This window comes from Phyllopteryx taeniolatus, chromosome 15 (genome assembly GCF_024500385.1).
Source record: "Phyllopteryx taeniolatus isolate TA_2022b chromosome 15, UOR_Ptae_1.2, whole genome shotgun sequence".
Lineage (NCBI taxonomy): Eukaryota > Metazoa > Chordata > Actinopteri > Syngnathiformes > Syngnathidae > Phyllopteryx > Phyllopteryx taeniolatus.
Window position 1 is genome coordinate 2,830,411 of NC_084516.1, and position 16,987 is coordinate 2,847,397.

Genomic DNA, 16,987 nt, shown 5'->3' on the forward strand with positions numbered 1-16,987 from the left:
AAAGTGTAACTTACAATTTAGAATAATTGTCATCAAATCTTTAGCCGCAGTTTACTTCGGAATATCCCTCCAGAGTACGTTACATACTGTACATGTTGACAACATGACTAAATCATTTGATTGCCTTTGACTGGACAGCAGTGTAATTTTAGTCCAGAACATAAATAATCTAAAGGTAAAATAAAATAAGTGTAACTGTACTGCCAGACACAGATAGTGAAAAAAAAATGCATGAATTATTGCAATTATATTATTGTTATTTTAAAAAAACAAATATTGCCAGCCATGTAATGAGAAAGGCCTTGAAAGCCCTTGATGGGTTAATCGATTGATTGATCGATAGACGGACAGTCAGAAAGACAGATAGATAGATAGATAGATAGATAGATAGATAGATAGATAGATAGATAGATGGAGCGGCTGATACAGTCTTGTACTTGGAGTGATTTGACTGTATCAACACAATTTCGTAATATTAAAAGCTTTTTACATTTTGCTAAGCAATACAACATGGGCCAGTATCCGTCGGGCGCCAGGACCGCGCAGCCACCTGTGTTCTGCCCTGTCAAACCAGTTAAAGGCGGCTGGAGGGCGCGGGAGGCCTTCCTCCCCCCCTGCGACCGTGTCAGCAGCTCGCCTTCACCGCTGCGGATGTCTCCGCTTTGACAGGCCCATGTCTGGCAGCCCCCACACGCTTCTGCTCTTCTTCGCCTTCAGCGGACGCACGGCCTCACTCGGCCCAGAAAGGCCAGACTCGGAGTCCCCTCCCCGCCCCCCCTTCACCCCGGCCTCCGGTTTTCCCGTGGGTCTCGTCGAGCGTGCTGTTCCAGCCTGTTAATGTCGTTCATGCGGGGTAAATCGTCTTGCTAGCTAGGCGCAGTGTTGTCTTATCTTCTTCTCCTTCTTTTTATTTTTTTTTTTTTTTTTTTTTTTTAACCCGCAGTCACAGCAAAGATGGAGTGTGCGTGGAAGCCAGACGAGCAAGGACTCCAGCAGATTTTACAGCTGCTCAAAGAGTCCCAGTCGCCGGATACATCCACGCAAAGATCCGTCCAGCAAGTATCCTTTTTGTTGTTGTTCCTGATTATCTTTATATAGGTGCGGACCTGTTGTTGTTTTTTTGTTAGTTTAATGTTGGGTTTGTGGTTGCAGGCACACATTATTTGGTGTGGCGTGTTTGCATGGTTTGCTCTCTTAGCAGTAAAAAGCAGCAACATGACACTGTAAATGAATCTGATGTTTTGATGTGACTTAGCCTACATTTGGGCACCTTTTCAACGCTATTATAGACGAGGCTGCATTTAGTTATTTGGTGGCTTAGTTAAGGCGAACGTAGTCATTAGCACACCACATCCCGCAACTGCACATATTTGATCAAGTAAAAGGTGTGAATTTGAGAAAATTCGTCTCTTCTGTGAGCTCCATAAAGTCCCTAAAATCCTTCTTAAGGATAATTATAGGGCTGTCACTCCCGAATATCTTTTTTAGATTAATCTAATAGTCTGATGCAAAATTTATTTTGCATGAAAGTTTATTGCAATTCAATATTTTTCTATTACTGTTTATTAACCGATCATTCTTATTTGGTATTGTTTAATGATTAAATAAAGCCGAATGGTGAAAAGTGATGTTCACCAACCTTTTTGAAACTGAGAGCTACTTCTGATTTATTCCAGACAACAAAGGGATACTAGTATGATGTACACTTCTGAGGCTGCTTCAGGTTCAACTACAGGTCAATTACAAGTTCATTATACTACAAATAATGATTATTTTTTGTAACAGATTAAACTTTTCCCAGGAACTGATTATGATTAAGTTACTGGTTTGGTCCGTAACATGTCAGAAATGTTTTTTTTTTTTTTATCGTTGTTTCCCAAAGTAAAAGTAGATTGCAAATGTCTTATTTTGATTAAACACACAAGATAATCAGTGTGCACTGCATTTTCCTCAGCCGACACTGACAGCAGTGCTACTGCAACTGTCAAGAGCGTGTGGGTCTTGCTGACGCGGGTTATTTGCGTTCAATGTCACCGTGAAAAAGAAACCTTCGGTCGATTTGATAGAAACGGTTTGCTTTCCTCTCGTCTTCTCTTCTCCGCACCACTGGGATAACTTTGCGTCATTTTCCTCACAACTCACCAACGTGTTTGTTTTGCCACCATCTTCCTGAATCAATTCCGCACATGCGGGGTAAGAGGATGGAATAGTCCATTGCATGAAGGGAAAAGGGAGCCCTCGAAACGGTCACGGTTGGTAAAGTGTTTTGATGTGTTGTTAAGTGTGTGAATGATGACTAAAACAATAATTGCTCTAAAGTGAAGAAAAGTTTCCTTTTGGTGAGACATTTAGGATCCCTCTGGAAATTTCCGGCCCCAGGCAATTGCCTGTGTTTGCCTAACGGTATGTCCGCCGACTGTAGCAATGGGTTTTTCTTTATTTGATTGAATATTAAGACCGCAGAGATAACAGAATGCAATTCCAGACATTTATTTTAATATGAATCAATGGTGAAAGAGTGGTTGACATGTCTGCATCGCAGTTCTGAGGGTCCGTGTTCGAATCTCGTCTCCGCCCTTCGTGTGTGGCGCGGCATGCAGGTTCCCCTTGTGCGGTTTTATTCCGAGTGCTCCGGCTTCCTTCCACATTCCAAAAGCATGTTAGGATCATTGACGTCTCGAAATTGTCCATAGATGTGAGTGGGAATGCTTGTCCACATGTGCCCGGCGATTGCCTGGCCACCAGTCCAGCGTCTACCTCGCCCACGCTTCCATGTCTAGTTGAGCATTGATTGCAAATTCGTAGTTGGGACTAATATGATCATCCAAAATGGTCGTGGTGTATTAAGTTTTCAGATAGGTTCTGTTAGTGGCTCGTCTGTCTCTCAGTCGTCATCGTGCGTTGGTGGCGCTCGAGGGGATTTAATATCTTTAATATCTTCAGCAAATGTCCGCTGGCACTCCAGGGTGAACTCATATTAGATTTTTTGTGTGTGTGGAATTTTATTTTTTTTTTAGGGTGGGGGCGAGGTGACTACAGAATTGACGCTGCCAGTCCGATTAAGAGATGAAAAGATTCTATGTGAGCTCAGTTAATGGTCATTTGGAGGCTTTAAAGGGGACGTACTGTATTTAAAATAGATTTTTCTATTGGGTAGCAGCCTAACTTGAACCCAACCCTCACACATACACCCTAACCCCCGAAACCCTAACCACAACCAAAATTCTAACTTCCTGGCGTAACCCAAAGCCTAATTTACCTGTAACTGCCTAACCCTACCCATCCCTAACCCCCTAACCCCAATCCAAACTCTAACCACCTAAACCTGTATGACCAAAACTTTTGGTATGTTTAAAAAAAAAAAAATAATAATGTTTTTATCATATACATTTGAAAAGAAATATGACATGCTTGAAATGAGAAAATCTGTGCCCCTGCCTGCTCTACCCTTTTGAAATAGAGTTTTCATTTCTTAAACCCAACCACTGAACCCTAAGGGAAAAATATAGTGTTGAAATTTGACCAGGGTCAGTTGTGTGACATATTTGGTGTGGGTCCCATGACATTTTGTGACGACCAACATCTGCACAGCTAATTATCTTACGCCAGACCACCATTTTGCTCTGCTGCCCTTTTCCTCAACCACTTTTCCTCGCAGAGACTGGAGCAGCTGAATCAGTTTCCCGACTTTAACAACTACTTGATATTTGTTCTGACCAAGCTCAAATCAGAAGGTAAGGCAACTGTGACATTTTTTTGTGTTCCTCGATGCATCGACGCACTGGACGGTGTCTTTATTTATTTTTACATAAGCGCCCCGACGGCCGTGACTCTGCCGACCTGATGGCCGCAGATGACGAGGCGCTCGGGGAATATGGGTCGCTCTAATTTTAAACCCGATTCCTGGCAGCGCTCAGCTCGCCGCTCGGCCATCTGCACTGCAGATGACCTACATGTCCGCGACGTCAAGACATTCGCGACACGCTGCCAGTAGTCCCCGCGTTAATCTTAGATGTGTAGCGCTGTCTTATTGTTGTTGTTTGTTGCTGCGCCTGCTCATCTTTAATATCAAAACGTCACCGTACAGCGACTGATGTGAAAAGATGGCTGTGCTCGAGCTGTCAAACTGCTGTCATTTGTGACCCTTTACTTTTCAATTCATTTCAGTAGTGAGGCACCCTTGCCGAAAAGAGTCAAACAACTTTTGCTGCATGCTTTGAATGGCAAAAAAATGTGCCATCTAGTGGGCAAATAGTTCGCTCGAATTGACAATTCGTAACAGATCGGTCAATTGATTTACTAAAACGTGTTTTAATCTAGTGTTTGGCATCTAAAAGGAAAGAAGTTGGACACGAAAGACGTTACTAATGTCGGTTTTGCATTACTATAACATTATTCCTTTCTCATCTGACTTGTGTAACCATGAAAAATACTTATTTAACACAGACATCTGTGAAAAGCTAAAATCATGAGGTGTAACGCTCGTTTAATAATTCAGACGTGCTTTGTTAACCAAAGAAACAAAATGTACCCGTTTGAAAATCCAGTAGGAAAGAAATCCTTCCACCTCTTCTTTGAGGATTTAAGGAGCAACTTCCAACTGTTTCCAATATAGCGCCGACCAGTCAGTGTGGCGTAATACCGCAATTGCAGTTAAAAATAAGTGCCCATGAGTGCAATGCTGTTCAAATATTCATGCTTTGTGTTTTTGCCACCAAGTCGACTCAACATTTCATTCATCTTTTTTTTTTACCCCCCCTCCATCCCCCCCCCGAAAGACGAGCCCACTCGCTCCCTGAGCGGCCTAATACTGAAGAACAACGTGAAGGCTCACTATCAGAATTTCCCTCACGGCGTCTCAGATTTCATTAAGAGCGAGTGCCTCCAAAACATCGGAGACTCCTCGCCGCTCATCCGTGCCACCGTGGGTAGGTTGTTTTTCTGCATAGCCCGGTCCGTTCCTTGTTGCTGCAGCGTTCAATGTTGGTGTTTCCTGCCCAATCAGGTATTCTGATCACCACAATTGCATCCAAGGGAGAGCTGCAAAACTGGCCGGAGCTTTTGCCCAAACTGTGCCAGCTGCTGGATTCAGAAGACTACAACACGTGTGAGGTGAGATGGCATATGTAGATAAAGTCACAAGAAGCCATGCCTGAAAAGATGCTGGAAAATTTGAAGCCATTTTCAGAGCGTGAAAGAGGAACTTTCTCCAATTGCGACCAAATTTGACCCACGTGTGCAACATAGATGGGTGGTGCTACATTGTGACGCATCAGAGTTTACATCATTCTGCGTGGGCGGAAGCAAAGTCTAATAACTCTTGACCAAACGTCTTGTTTGTGTGATAAAGGTCCGGCCCTGGAGATTTACAGTTGCTCCCTGCAATAACTGTGCATCCTGCGATGATCTCATTTTGGAAGATTTAGACTATTAAAAACTAAACCCGGAGTGCTCTTTTCGCAGGGGGTTTGTTTATCTGGCAATAAGGTGTGGCGTGTCTGTGTTTCGTGACTTATTGCGGAATCGGACGGGGTTAAAGAGTCATCTGGATCGCGTCCCGCTGGCCAGATGAACGTCTCGCAGCTGGAGCGACAGACGCAATTACGGATTATTCATTGTGGAATCATTTCTATGCCATATGGCCTCATTTTGCAGACAATTTTGTTACATTTGTAAACACTGATGCCTTTACCCTCATTTCTTTGCAAGCAGATTGTAGTTAACCCTTAAAAGATCATTTGCAGACCCTGGAAAGTGAAACCATAGATTTGTTTTTTAAATACTTCAGCAAAAGTGAACTTATTTGCTGAAGATGTGTGCAAAGACTGAGAACTATGTAGTGCTGAATTGTGGCGTGAAAGTGTTCAACTATTTTTCATTGTTTCAGTTGTCCTGAATTTTTTGGGGTGTGGCTGAAATGGCCCCCGGCATTCATGGCCCCTCCCCCACTCTATACAAACTCACCGCCTTTGTTTGCATCAGTGGCTACCCAACGCAATTGCTAGTTGCTTAATTATTCATAACATTTCTACCACTGCAGCGTGCAGTTAGCGAGCTAACTATGCCTAACCCCCGATCTTCCCTGGATGGTACAATTTAGAGATTTGGTAATATGAATTCCCAAGTGTTATGTAGTTTGTTTTATTAAGGCTACAGTAATTTGTTGAAACGCAAAGCACTGTGGGTTTATATCTAGCAAGAAGTATGTGCTCAAATATCTGCGATGTAGTGTGAGCCGTAGGCTAACGTGTTCCGCTGTGTTTAATAAACGGTTAACCTTCCCTGAATTGTCTCTGTTCTGTGAACCCACACACCAGCAAGCGAGGTGGTGACACAGCGTACGAGCCCACCACCCGTCTGCGGCATCTGGAAGCCTGCTAGCTGCGCGACGCCACCGGAGGCTTAAGCGGATTTTGTGGCTCAAACATGTAGGGATGTGTAGGCATAAGAAAGATGCCAGACGTATTTGTTATTGATTGACAGTTGAGCGGGGCGTGATTTCAGCGCATTCAGAGGACAGCGGCTGAGAGCGGAGACAATGGCTAGATTTTTCAAGATTTTGAAGCCTCATTTTATGTAATTGTCAATTTTATTTTTATTGTTCAAATATGACCGGGTTGTTGACAACACTCCTCCAAATTTAGAAGACATTATTTTTCACTTTACAGGGACTTTAAAGTGTCTGGAAAACATTGTTGCGTGCCAATGGTCGATTCAATTTGCAGCCAGTATTTCAAGTAGCACCCACTTTTAGACTCTCATCGGACTCGCTTCCTTGCATTCCATCACGTAAAAGAAAATGCTGAAAAGACGAGGCGCCACTGAGGAACTCCTTCATTTAGCCCTTCTTCTTCTTCACAGCTCCACCTCGCCGATGAAGCTTATTCGCAGGCGGAGATTTAGGTCACGGCTAAGAATCGCGATGTGTGCGCAGGCTTATAATGCGGCTGCAAATGTAGCAACTCCTCACAAGACTGTGGCCGTGATTTTGGAAAGCAGCTTGGGCGCGTCAATGGCGAAGTTGTTGGCTGAAATGTCATATCGGTCAAATTGCTTTGTGACTGGCTTTCTGTTTTTGTTGTGCCAGAATTCTGAGAGTTGGTCACGTGGTATGTTGCGTTTTGAGGCTTTTCCATCCGCCCATGACATAAACACATCCAAAAGAAGTGTTTTATTTATCCTAAGTTGTCTAAAGGCTCTGTTAGGAGTTGGAAATACATTTATCTCCATCCAGATTCTTTTCATGCTGGCATCAGAAGCCTATTATCTTTTAAGTATAATACAATTCTGTCCGGATGATCACAGCGTACTTGGTTTGAACAGAACAGATTATGATGCATCAAGCAATGCCCACTGGTTCGAAGTGAGAGGAAAAAAATTCACATTCGCCACGACTCGTCATAGGAAATCATGATTGCTTTCACGCGTACAGTAAATCCTTGTTTGAACACAGGCATTCTAGAAAAGTCAGCCTTGAATCATTCAGCTTCATTGCCATTGCCCGGAAAATTTGTTTGACAATTTAGTGTCATCCATGTGTGCAGTATACGTTTCAAATTTGATAGCAATTGGACAAAATATTTAGGGCCAGTTTGGCTTTGTTGGACTCCTGAAAATGGCCGCAATGACCCTAAGATGGCCGCTTCTAACCAAAACGGCAGACTTCCTGTGTGCTTTAAAGCAGGACTTCTTGAGACCTTTTTTTGTGGGTCTATTCATGAGAAATACTGTACATCTACCGAATTTCATGTCGCTAAGTGAAACTGTTTTTGCAAACATTTGGTGAGATGTTGAGTACAAGAAAGACTCCAAAATAGAAGAACATGGCAGAAAATGACACTGAAATTGTTGGTGGTGAATTTTTGAGTCCCTCCAATGTCAATTTCACTCGTCTAGTCCTAGTGACATTCTGACCTAGTGGGTTTAAAATGGTTAAGCCGACCCTGATGCAGCACTTGTACGCCGGGCGTCCGTCATCTCTATAAAAAGAGCCGAACAGGTGAAGGCGGATTACTTTATTTAGATTGGGTGTCCACTTGTTAGTTACGATACGCGTAGATGGTGAAGACTGATCCGATGCATCTCTGTGCTTGTATTTTTTTTGAACCTCATTTCATGTTGTTTGAACAGATTTCCACAGGAGGTGATTGACTCGAAGTGCGTTGTTCAATGCAGGGGTGGTGAACTCATTTTCATGGTGGGCCACAGCAGAGTTATCGTTGGCCTCAGCAGCACTGTAAATGTATAAGCTCATCATGCGCGCATTATGATGACCCCCTGCGTTCAATGAATACCAACAAATTGATGGATGACTTTAACCGCAGGAAATCCGAAGTAAACCGAACGATGAAATACAGCATGTGCTTACGTTCTTCCATGACAGTTAATGTTTAAAAATGAGATTGTTTTACTGTTTATAACATAACCGTAGACTGATTGATTAAGGTGCCCTGCGATTGCAGCATTATTAATTGCTTAAATGTCACATAAAACATTATCTGTGTACTTAATAAAGGATGACGGCTTTCATTTTATTAGTTTAAATGTGTCGTTTTCATAGATTCAGGGATCGTTAATGAGCGACATCACGGAGCTTTGTGTTGTCTGTATGATTATTTATATAAAAAAAAAAAAAAGTTTTCTTTTTTGCCATACTTGTACACAGACTGGATACTAGAGTATCGAGTGGATCCCTGCACATTTGTAGTTCGGCATTCGTGAATTCAACTAGTCCGTGATTTTATTTGCGGAAACCCCATCTTATTCGCAGCTTTTTTAAAACCCAATCCTCCGCTAGTTCGTGTTTTTTTTTTCTTTCATGGCAATTATAATGCGTGTCACTTATTCACAGATTTTCACTATTTGCGGTCGAGCTCGGTTCCTATCCCTACTGTATACTAAGTCGATACTATAGATTTTTAAGACGATATAGATGTTAAGCTCGGGTGGGCTACATAAAATGACATGCACCCCGGATTGTTCAATTTAACATATCGTCAGTCTAATAGCATAAGTGCTCAAATAATTTTCAACTCACTGTCACAATAGCAATAAAATATACTAATATGCCTGCTAAAATTTGATTATTTCTTTAAATGTCTACATAGATTCTCAGTCATCTAAGTCATGGTTGAATAGAAGCAACTGGACTCGTTTTTTTTGTTGTTTTTTTTTTTCCTTGTTTTTTTTTTTTAGGCTATTCGGCAGTCTCCGATTGAATGGTCTTCCATAATAAGACTTTGCTGAGGGTTGGGCGGGGGGTTGGGTTTATAGTGTGTGTGTGGGGGAGGGGGGGGGGTCCACACTCAATCCTGGCATTATCGGAATGCTTCCACGACCACTCCCCGTGTCGCTTCCCTTCTCTGATGACACGGAGGTGCCCCCAGCATGTTTGGCACCTACAGTAGCTTTACAAATTCACACAGAGGCTCAGTGTCGGTATTATTTATTCATCTTTTTCAGCTCCCCCACATTCTGCGTCGTCTGTCCTGATGGCAGTGCTGCCATGGCAACCGTTTCCATGGAAACCCTTTTGAGAGAGCGTCAGGACCGCATTGTTGTGCGTGACACTAATGTCTGCACCCTGTTGCTTTAGTGTGTGTGTGTGCGTGTGGTTCACTGCTCTCAACTTCACCTTTTTGTATTTTTTGTCCTCTTTGTGAAACGCCCCAACATGCCACCAAAGACCAGTCTAAATAGGGAAGTAATGTAGGAATCCCAAGGAACTATGTTGAAGTGATACTGTACATTTCACACCTGAGAGACAAAGTTTTTATGTCAGGGGAGGAGCTAAGTTTAGCCTGGGTTGTGTATAATGTGTGGAAATTACAGAGATTCGTCGCCGCGTGCACTTCCGGTGCATTTTTCTGAAATCAAATAATTTGGAAGCCATTTTTTTTAAGGGTGAATTTTTTTGAAGGGTGAATCTGTAAGAGAAGTTTGCAATTATATTAAGTGTTTTGGGTATATTATCGGTTTAAACTATTAATACAGTGGTGCCTTGGTAAGAATTTAATTCATTATGTGACCACACTCATTAGGCAAAACACTTTATCCCAAATCATCTTTCCCCATTGAAATGAATGAAAATGCCACTAAACTGATCCAGCCTTCCTGCAAAAAAAATATTGCAATGTGCTTTTCATCAGAAAACTAGCACTCTAAAATACTGTACTTTATCAAAACATACAGTATATGCGTAATTCAATAAAATGTGAAGAGGTAAGCAGTTTTTGCCACATTATTTGCTTTAATTCAATGGACATTGCGCTGCTCCTTCTGGCGTGTGCGTCTTGGCCACTGGGCGGCAGGGTATTATAGATACACTTATATACATGGAGCTGGTCAAAACTCTGTAAGTTCCACTAATAGTAGTTGTTCTTCACAGAGGATTAAGAATATTTGCCTGTGCGCAGTTATGTTACCTGTCTACATGTGTTGCTCCTCCGTTTCTGTTCAAATCTCTGTTGCTTAAAGAGTTATGACACCGCAACGCCTGCGCTATTCATAAACCCGTTTGTGGCGTTTTGCATTGTTTGTTAGCATTAGCTAAATAGACACACACAAAAGCACAACTATGTTGTTTTAAATGCACAAGGCGTAATTCTTTGTTTTCCGTTTAGTTTGATAGTAAACTTCAAATGGGAGTAGCAATGCAGAGCTTTAAACAGTTGTTCACGATCTGCGGAACTGCTGCTTGTTGAATTCACTTCGCTGCAAATCAAAGCAAAAAAATGGACTGATCCACGCTCGTATGTAAGAAAAATTGTAAGTCCGGTCTTACTAACATTTTTTTAAGGGGCAGGTGCCAATTACTAAACATTTTTCCGTATTTCTTAATGAAGGATGACTGCACTTCCCTTTTTAGCTTCAGCCTTTAGTGTCATGTGAAAATAAAATGGTTCAATCAGCCATGCTACCGATTTTGGTCCACAGATGAAATTGGGGGCTTTTAAGTGTTTTTCCTTGCCGTCCAGGGGGCCTTCGGAGCCCTGCAGAAGATCTGCGAGGACTCTGCCAAGATCCTGGACAGCGACACGCTGGATCGTCCCCTCAACATCATGATCCCCAAGTTCTTGCAATTCTTCAAGCACAGCAGCCCCAAGATCAGGTATATTCACATCGGCCAATAAATCTCATCTTTATTCTCGTCGCAGCGCTCTCGTACACAGGCTGCTTTCACAGCGCGCTCGCCCTCCGGCGAAACATGTGGCCGACTCTTTGCTGTGCTTTGTGCGTTCTAAGGTCTCATGCCATCGCCTGCGTGAACCAGTTCATCGTCAGCAGGACTCAGGCCCTCATGCTACACATCGACGCTTTCATCGAGGCAAGTGTGACCGCCGCATCGCATGATCTTTGGTTTGTGTGAAGTTATGCGAGATCGCTGTGTTCCAGTAGCAAACTATCCATTTTCTGTCGTGCTAATTATGTAATTTAACTTCGATTTAATTTAATTTGGGCAAGATGGGCTGACTGGTTAGCACATCTGCCGCACAGTTCTGAGGTCCGGGGTTCAATCCCCGGTCCCACCTGTGTGGATTTTGCGTGTGCTCCCCGTGCCTGCGTGGGTTTTCTCCGGGCACTCCGGTTTCCTCCCACATCCCAAAAACATGGATGGATGGATGGATTGTGCAAGATGGGTTTGTCCATCTTCCCACACACAAGGCGGTTTAATTTAGTACTTTAAAATGTATTTTATTTTTGGTCAACTTTAAAAAATTGCGTCTTTTCTGGGACCGGCTTTGTCCCGCTTTCTGATTGGCACCCAAATGGGGCCACCAACTGTTTCTTTACTCCATAGACTTTTTTAGTTTAGTTTAGTTTTGTTTCGGTTTGCATTTTCTTTGTGTAATGTTACTTAGTGGATTTTTTTTTCTTCAATGTAACTAGGGTCTTTATTTTGTGTGTTCTAAACCACAACAAACATGTCACTCTTGTGTCCAAATAATAATTTATTACTTATGTGAATGAGGTTCAACCTGTTATTTTTAATGACTATCCTTGCATCACCCATTGTCTGTATTCTATTGATCCGTTTATCTATCTGCCCATCCGTCGACAGTGTCTATGAAAAACAATTCTATGGCATGAATAGACAATAATCCAATGTAAATACGGCGGTAACGGAGCATGCGTGCTTTCTTACGTTGCTGCGCAAGCTTGTTCATTGAGTGCCGTTCGTAATCTCAATATATCATGTCAGTACTGGGGACCCTGTTCTTTTTTTTTTTTTTTTTCTTTTACTACCTGTCCGTACATTTTTTCCAAATACTGTTCCGCGCTCCGCCTACAATGAGTTACCACCTGAGAATCCCAGCTAGAAATGTGCGCTCCTTCCTCCCGTCTGTAGAACCTGTTTGCGCTGGCCACTGACGAGGAGCCCGAGGTGCGCAAGAACGTGTGCCGAGCGCTCGTCATGCTGCTGGAGGTGCGCCTGGACCGACTGCTGCCGCACATGCACAACATCGTCGAGGTGAGTGACGGCGCCTTCGACGTGCAGAGTCGACGTTGCTGCCATGTTACATGGGTGATGATGGCGCATTCATTTGATACTTTAGTGCTCTTTATTCAGAACACACACATGCCACATCTGCATTTCAGGATCAGTTTTTTTTATTTACTGTTATTATTTGAATATTTATCATGGTAACAGTGTTGCATACTTTGGTAGCTTTAAGAACTCAAACAAAAAAATTATATTACAACATTCTCCTGCGGCTAAAACATTCTCTCGACAATAACTTTCTCATTGTGAACCTTCTCTTTCTGGACTAGAACTTTCTCTCTGAGGTTGAGAACATTCTCTCTTGGTACTATAACCGTCTTCCGAGAGACTAGCACCTTCTATCTCAGGACTAGAACCTTCTTTTGGGAATAGAACATTCTCACTCGCGAATATCTTAATGACTGAGCTTTGTCTTACATCGCAGTATATGCTCCAGAGGACCCAGGACCAGGACGAAAACGTGGCGTTGGAGGCCTGCGAGTTCTGGCTGACGTTGGCCGAGCAGCCGGTGTGCAAAGAGGTGCTGTGCGGACACCTCTCCAAGTAAGAAGCCGTTGATTGGTGGTGGACCTTGTCCCCCCCCGCCCCTGCCGCTGATTAAGAACCCTGACAGTTGACCTCGGCCGTAAACATCCGTCACACGGCGTTGTCAGATTAACCGGCCGCCTCCGGCACAATCGCCGGTGAGTTATTGGTTGTCCTTTTTGCCACGTCCGCTCTCCCGCAGGCTCACTCCGGTGCTCGTCAACGGGATGAAGTACTCCGAGATCGACATCATCATGCTCAAGGTCAGTCGATACGGCTCCGTGTTTGAACGGGAGGTTGACTCATGACACGCGGGCCACTTCCAAACAAATGACTTTGGACTCAAGCGACCACGTTAGGAAAATGTTTGCAATCCCGTGAAAAACTTGAACTATGATTTTTACAGGCGTGCGTTTAGAAAATGGAGTACAGCGGAACCCCGGTAAATTGCAGTTATTCGTTAGCACCCCCGCTACATTGCAGATATACTTTTTTACAGTGTACGGGCAAGTCCACATTTAGAGTTGCGTGCCTCAGTGTCATACCACGTTGTGCTGCAACTTTCCGGGCAGAGAGATGCAGTGTAATGAAGAGCAAGAACAAGAGACAGAGAAGGTCCCCAACTAGTAATAGTCATTGTTCACATAGAGTAGAGGGAATACGTCTCCTTTGAATTACTGGTTTTAATTACTTTTTTTATTTTTTATATAAACCTACTGAGCTAATTCAGTCGTATAAGCTCTGTTTTTGAGGACTGCTTCACATCTGTGTCGCATGGATGTACAGTAGTAGTAGTAGTAGTAGTAATAAAAAATATCATTGAAAATGATAGCCTATTGAATTCGTCACCAGGGCGACATCGAGGAGGACGAGGCCATCCCCGACAACGAGCAGGACATCCGCCCTCGCTTCCACCGTTCCCGCACGGTCGCCCAGCAGCACGAGGGCGACGGCATCGAGGACCGGGACGACGACGACGACCTGGACGACGATGACGACGCCATATCTGATTGGAACCTGCGTGAGTCCTCGGTGGGAGGGGTGGGGGTGGGGGGTTTCTTCAGTGGTGGAATTTGGTGATAGTCGAGCTGGCCATCACGTTCTCAGGTAAATGTTCAGCGGCGGCGCTGGACGTCCTGGCCAATGTGTTCCGGGACGACCTGTTGCTGCACATTCTGCCGCTTCTCAAAGAACTGCTCTTTCATCCCGAGTGGGTCGTCAAGGAGTCGGGCATCCTCGTGCTGGGAGCCATAGCTGAAGGTAATTGGGGATCATTTTTTAATTGTTAATATTTTCCCCTTGATGGCACCCCCCTAAAAATGTTGTAATTACATTTGTATTATTAAATATTACCAAAAAGTGAATAAGTTCCCTGCTCGTTGTCTCCAGGCTGCATGCAGGGAATGATCCCGTACCTCCCCGAGCTGATTCCCCACCTGGTCCTGTGTCTGTCGGACAAGAAGGCACTGGTGCGCTCCATCACCTGCTGGACGCTGAGCCGCTACGCCCACTGGGTGGTCGGCCAGCCCCCCGACGTCTACCTGAAGCCCCTCATGACCGAGCTTCTCAAGCGCATTCTGGACAGCAACAAGCGTGTGCAGGAAGCCGCTTGCAGGTAAGCCGCAGCCACCTTTACGAACCCCCCAATAATCGGTTCATTGAGTGATTGTAAAGAATACAAAATATTACAAATTGTTTTGTTACATAATTGGTTTGAAAAAACAAATATCATTAAAAATACTAAAATAAAAAAATGCATTAATTATTCTCTTGAAATAAACTATTTTGCAAAAAAAAAAAAAGAGTACAATTAAATTATTATTAAATTATTGTAATCAAAGAAGCATGGATTGTTTTATTACTAAAATAAACAAATTCACATGATGTCGACGGTAAAATAATCAATATTACAGTTGTTATTTTATTGACTGAATTGCTTGATTTCAATTAAATATAAGTTTACATATCCTGTATTAAACTTTTTTTGTACGAATGACCTGACCAATCTGTCTGTTTTAAAAAGAAAAGGAAAAAAAAAATCCAATGTGTCTCTTTGCCAGCGCCTTCGCCACCTTGGAGGAGGAGGCGTGCACAGAACTGGTGCCCTACCTGGCGTTCATCCTGGACACGCTGGTGTTCGCGTTCAACAAGTACCAGCACAAGAACCTTCTCATCCTTTACGACGCCATCGGAACCCTCGCTGACTCGGTGGGACACCATCTGAACAAACCGGTAGCGCCCTTTCTTACATCTCTGGATTTGCACTCCGTACGTCTCACAATATAGACATTAAATAGGATGTAAATATGGTCCAATATTCAATATGAGGTAAATATGGTACAATAGAGGTGTATCGAACATTAAATATGATTTTAAATGGTAGATTGCAGGTGCATGCTTTAAATATGATGTAAACATGGCACATAGGCAATGTATAGAACATTGACTAAATATTGTACATTACTGGTGCATACATACTGTAGGTACATTAGGGACATAACATTAAATATGCTACAAATGTTTATCTGTGCTTCCACACATACAATTCATTTGTCTTAGGAGTACATCCAGATGTTGATGCCTCCTCTGATCCAGAAATGGAACCAGCTCAAGGATGAAGACAAAGACCTCTTCCCCTTGTTAGAAGTGAGCAACATCCAGCTGCGACACTTTTTGCGTGTGCGCGCTCTCTGTCCAACCGCATCTGCTCTCCGTCAGTGTCTGTCCTCTGTGGCTACGGCCCTGCAGAGCGGCTTCCTGCCCTACTGCGAGCCGGTCTACCAGAGATGCGTCAACCTGGTCCAGAAGACCCTCGCTCAGGCCATGGTGAGCCGACGGAATACATACGGTGGCACCGCCAAAGACATTTCACTAGACTTCAGCGTCGAGCTGAAACGTGACGATTATCGCGGAACCGGAAATACAAATAAACTAATGAGAAGCACCCTGGAGTGTGCATCGAAAAGTCAGCTGCGTTTCGACTTTAAGAATCAAAGTTTATTTTGTCACTTGCGGTTAACTTCTTTTGACCATTGTATGACAATTAATAATGTTGGTGTTCATTAAACCATTTCCTGTGCAGTTAAAAAAAGGTCAATGAGAAAAGAAATTAATAAAAAGGCTAATACAAATATTAATAATAAATAATGAGATAAAAAATAAAGATCAAATGCATAAAATAATGGATTGATCATTATAAAAAAATTAATAAGAATCAATGAGTCAAAAATATCAAATATATAATGTAATTTATAAAAAAGAAATGAATATAAATAGAATTAATAATAAAATAAAATGATAAACATACACTGGAAAATCCCAAAAAACAAAAAAAAGATACATTTAGAAAACTAATGGCAATAAGAAAATTAAAAAGTAAAATGAAGATAATAATAAAAAATACAATACAATCAATAATATAAATTAAATGCATAAATGCAATTGATAAAAATAAAATACATATATATAAAAGACAAAATAAAGAATACATTAAGAAAAAAAAAAAAAAATAATAATATAAATAATTAAAACAGAACAATGTTCCTAAAAATGAAAAGAAAATGAAAATCCAAATTGAAAATAAATAAAAACAATGACAAAACTATAATAAGTGAAATTGAAAAATCATACATTCTCAATTCAAACAAATGTCCCAGTTTGACCTTAGAAGTTAATAATAAAAAAAAAAAAAACAAAGTTGCTGACTTCTCCATCCTCCATTTGCCCTGACGCTAGCTGTACCAGTCGCAGCCAGAGCAGTACGAAGCGCCAGACAAAGACTTCATGATTGTGGCTTTGGATCTCCTCAGCGGCCTGGCCGAGGGTTTGGGAGGCACCATTGAGCAACTGGTTGCCCGCAGCAACATCCTCACCCTCATGTACCAGTGCATGCAGGTGAGGCCCTTGATGTCCACCTCACATCAAAAAAAAATATTTCACTTGCGCTTTCGTTTTTAA

At 42.5% G+C, this 16,987-nt stretch overlaps 1 protein-coding gene across 4 annotated transcripts in view; it reads left to right on the plus strand.

Moving 5' to 3' along the window:
* The first annotated feature begins 547 nt into the window (after nucleotides 1-547).
* The window catches only part of tnpo1 (transportin 1), a 31,788-nt gene continuing 15,348 nt past the window's right edge, over nucleotides 548-16,987 (plus strand). For 3 of the 4 annotated variants that reach the window (XR_009784587.1, XM_061747905.1, XM_061747906.1), the window contains exons 1-17: nucleotides 548-853; nucleotides 944-1,059; nucleotides 3,659-3,734; nucleotides 4,779-4,928; nucleotides 5,006-5,112; nucleotides 10,977-11,110; nucleotides 11,245-11,326; nucleotides 12,350-12,472; nucleotides 12,930-13,048; nucleotides 13,233-13,293; nucleotides 13,883-14,051; nucleotides 14,138-14,290; nucleotides 14,420-14,645; nucleotides 15,091-15,262; nucleotides 15,590-15,676; nucleotides 15,749-15,856; nucleotides 16,766-16,924. Coding sequence is in view for 3 of the 4 variants with exons in the window: in XM_061747905.1 (XP_061603889.1) it covers nucleotides 838-853; nucleotides 944-1,059; nucleotides 3,659-3,734; nucleotides 4,779-4,928; nucleotides 5,006-5,112; nucleotides 10,977-11,110; nucleotides 11,245-11,326; nucleotides 12,350-12,472; nucleotides 12,930-13,048; nucleotides 13,233-13,293; nucleotides 13,883-14,051; nucleotides 14,138-14,290; nucleotides 14,420-14,645; nucleotides 15,091-15,262; nucleotides 15,590-15,676; nucleotides 15,749-15,856; nucleotides 16,766-16,924 (2,058 nt within the window). In the remaining variant the exon portion in view is untranslated. The remainder of the gene's footprint in view (nucleotides 854-943; nucleotides 1,060-3,658; nucleotides 3,735-4,778; nucleotides 4,929-5,005; nucleotides 5,113-10,976; nucleotides 11,111-11,244; nucleotides 11,327-12,349; nucleotides 12,473-12,929; nucleotides 13,049-13,232; nucleotides 13,294-13,882; nucleotides 14,052-14,137; nucleotides 14,291-14,419; nucleotides 14,646-15,090; nucleotides 15,263-15,589; nucleotides 15,677-15,748; nucleotides 15,857-16,765; nucleotides 16,925-16,987) is intronic. The other variant, XM_061747907.1, reaches the window with a different exon arrangement.